We start from the raw sequence: 1,845 nt of genomic DNA, 5'->3' as shown, positions 1-1,845 counted from the left end.
GAGCCATGGGGGCCGCAGTGAGGACCGGGGGACCACGCAGCCGCCTACACGTGACTTCCCCAAGCAAACCAACTCCCGAGAAATCTCAGGAGGACTTGCTAGCCCATCATCTGCACACAGAGGGCCAGTCCTGCCCACGACCCCGTAACCCAGCTCACCTGCCACGTGCGCGGCCGCCTGCGAGGTCCCGCTCTGCGCCATGAAGCACGTGCTGCAGTCGCTGGAGGCACCGATGATGTCGTCCCCCGGGGCAAACAGGTCCACGCAGCGGCCGAAGGTGGGGCCCAGGGGAGGGTGCCAATGGAGGCGGGCTGGTCCTCGCTGTTGGTGGCGCCGACGGTGATGACCTGCCAGGGTGGTGATGGAGGTGACGGGGGTAGGACAGCGTGCACAGCCCCAGCCCACTCGGCTGACATGGCACCGGAGCAGATGAGCCTGGAGAGGTGGCAGCTTGTCCCAGCACGTCCCCACACCTCGGGGAACCCCTCTGTCCCATACCTCTGGCTCGGACGCTGGTGATTCCAGGCAGGCATCGTCCTTGTAGTTCCCAGCAGCCACGACCACCACCGCCCCCATCCGCGCCATCCGCCTACATCCGGCGTTCAGTGCGTGGCTGTAGGCACCGGCAAAGGGCAGGAGCACCACCAGCGGCGCATCGGGCCGAGGCTGCAGCGTCGCCTTGATGAACTCCAGGCCTGGGAGGGATGAAAGAAGGGACAGGACACCCTCACAAGAGGGTGACAAGGCGGGGAGGGGTCATCTCCAGGGTGCGGGGCGACTCACCAATGAGGGTCCCACTGATGGTGCCCTTCCCCTGGCAGTTCAGCACACGGAGGCTGCGGACCTTGGCGTCCCTGGCCACACCAGCGTCGCGCCCGCTCAGCACCCCAGCCACGTGGGTCCCGTGGCTGTCACATTTGCTGGCCTGGCACGGGCACCAGAGTTTTACACACCATCCCATTGCGCCAAAGCAAATTTGCAATCCCACAGCGTCCTCCACACCCCACCCTTTGTGCTTTGCACCAGCTAAACCCTGCTGCAGAATAAATCCTTAAAAATCATCCCGTGCCAAAGGAGAAAAGCTGGCAGAAAGGATTTGGGGTGCAGCCAGCCACCCTGGGGTGGTGGCCAGGGTTTGGCAGGTGCAGGTGATGCTCTCGCCAGGCTGCAGCGCGCAGCACCGCGGGGCTCACCTGTCTGTGGAAGCGGGTGCCATCCTCCTCAGGGACGTTTTCAAAGTCAGCCACAAGCACCCTGCCTTCGATCTCCCGATGGGTGCTCTGCACACTGGTGTCCAGCAGGTAAATCTCCACCAAGTCACCTTTATCTACCAGGGACATGGCCAGTGAGAAAGGCAAAGCATGGTCAGCCCAGGCACCCTGGGGTGCTCCCAAAAGGCAGCTCCAGATCCACAGCACCACGAGGAGGGGGAGATATCCCCGTTTCCCCCAGGATCAGGAGAGAGGATGGGGTCACTGACCCTTCCCACACCCCCGCGGTCCTCCCTCTGCACCCCAGCGCTTACTGGGAGGGCTGTAGGCGCCTGAGCTGGGCTGTGGCGGCACGATCCTGCCCAGGTTCCAGGGGATGCTTTGAGCAAAGACATAGGCGTCCTCCTCGATGTACTCCACGTGCGGCAGCTTCAGAGCCTGCAGGGAGGAGACGCAGCGCCTGGTGTGGTGGCAAAGCTCGCGTGTTCCACGGGACCGAGGCTGCTACCCTCTACCAGTGCCCCCCACTGCAACTGGGACCCCGTCGCCTGCTCCCCGTACCGTGTCCAGGACGTCGGAGCTCATCTTCACCAGGAAGGCGGGCAGGAGGTGAAAGACGTGCAGCAGCTCGGTC

At 64.0% G+C, this 1,845-nt stretch overlaps 1 protein-coding gene across 1 annotated transcript in view; it reads right to left on the bottom strand.

Annotated features, from left to right (window-relative positions):
* The window catches only part of PCSK9 (proprotein convertase subtilisin/kexin type 9), a gene marked incomplete at its 5' end in the record, with an annotated part of 4,607 nt that extends 2,766 nt beyond the window's left edge, over window positions 1-1,841 (bottom strand). Inside the window, 7 exon segments of the mRNA XM_010183643.1 lie at window positions 70-291; window positions 294-347; window positions 499-695; window positions 784-925; window positions 1,194-1,327; window positions 1,526-1,649; window positions 1,773-1,841. Of these exon segments, the coding sequence (XP_010181945.1) occupies window positions 70-291; window positions 294-347; window positions 499-695; window positions 784-925; window positions 1,194-1,327; window positions 1,526-1,649; window positions 1,773-1,841 (942 nt within the window).
* Window positions 1,842-1,845: the final 4 nt, after the last annotated feature.

Source organism: Mesitornis unicolor, unplaced genomic scaffold, assembly GCF_000695765.1.
Source record: "Mesitornis unicolor isolate BGI_N332 unplaced genomic scaffold, ASM69576v1 scaffold3534, whole genome shotgun sequence".
Lineage (NCBI taxonomy): Eukaryota > Metazoa > Chordata > Aves > Mesitornithiformes > Mesitornithidae > Mesitornis > Mesitornis unicolor.
This window is presented reverse-complemented; position numbering and strand designations above follow the sequence as displayed.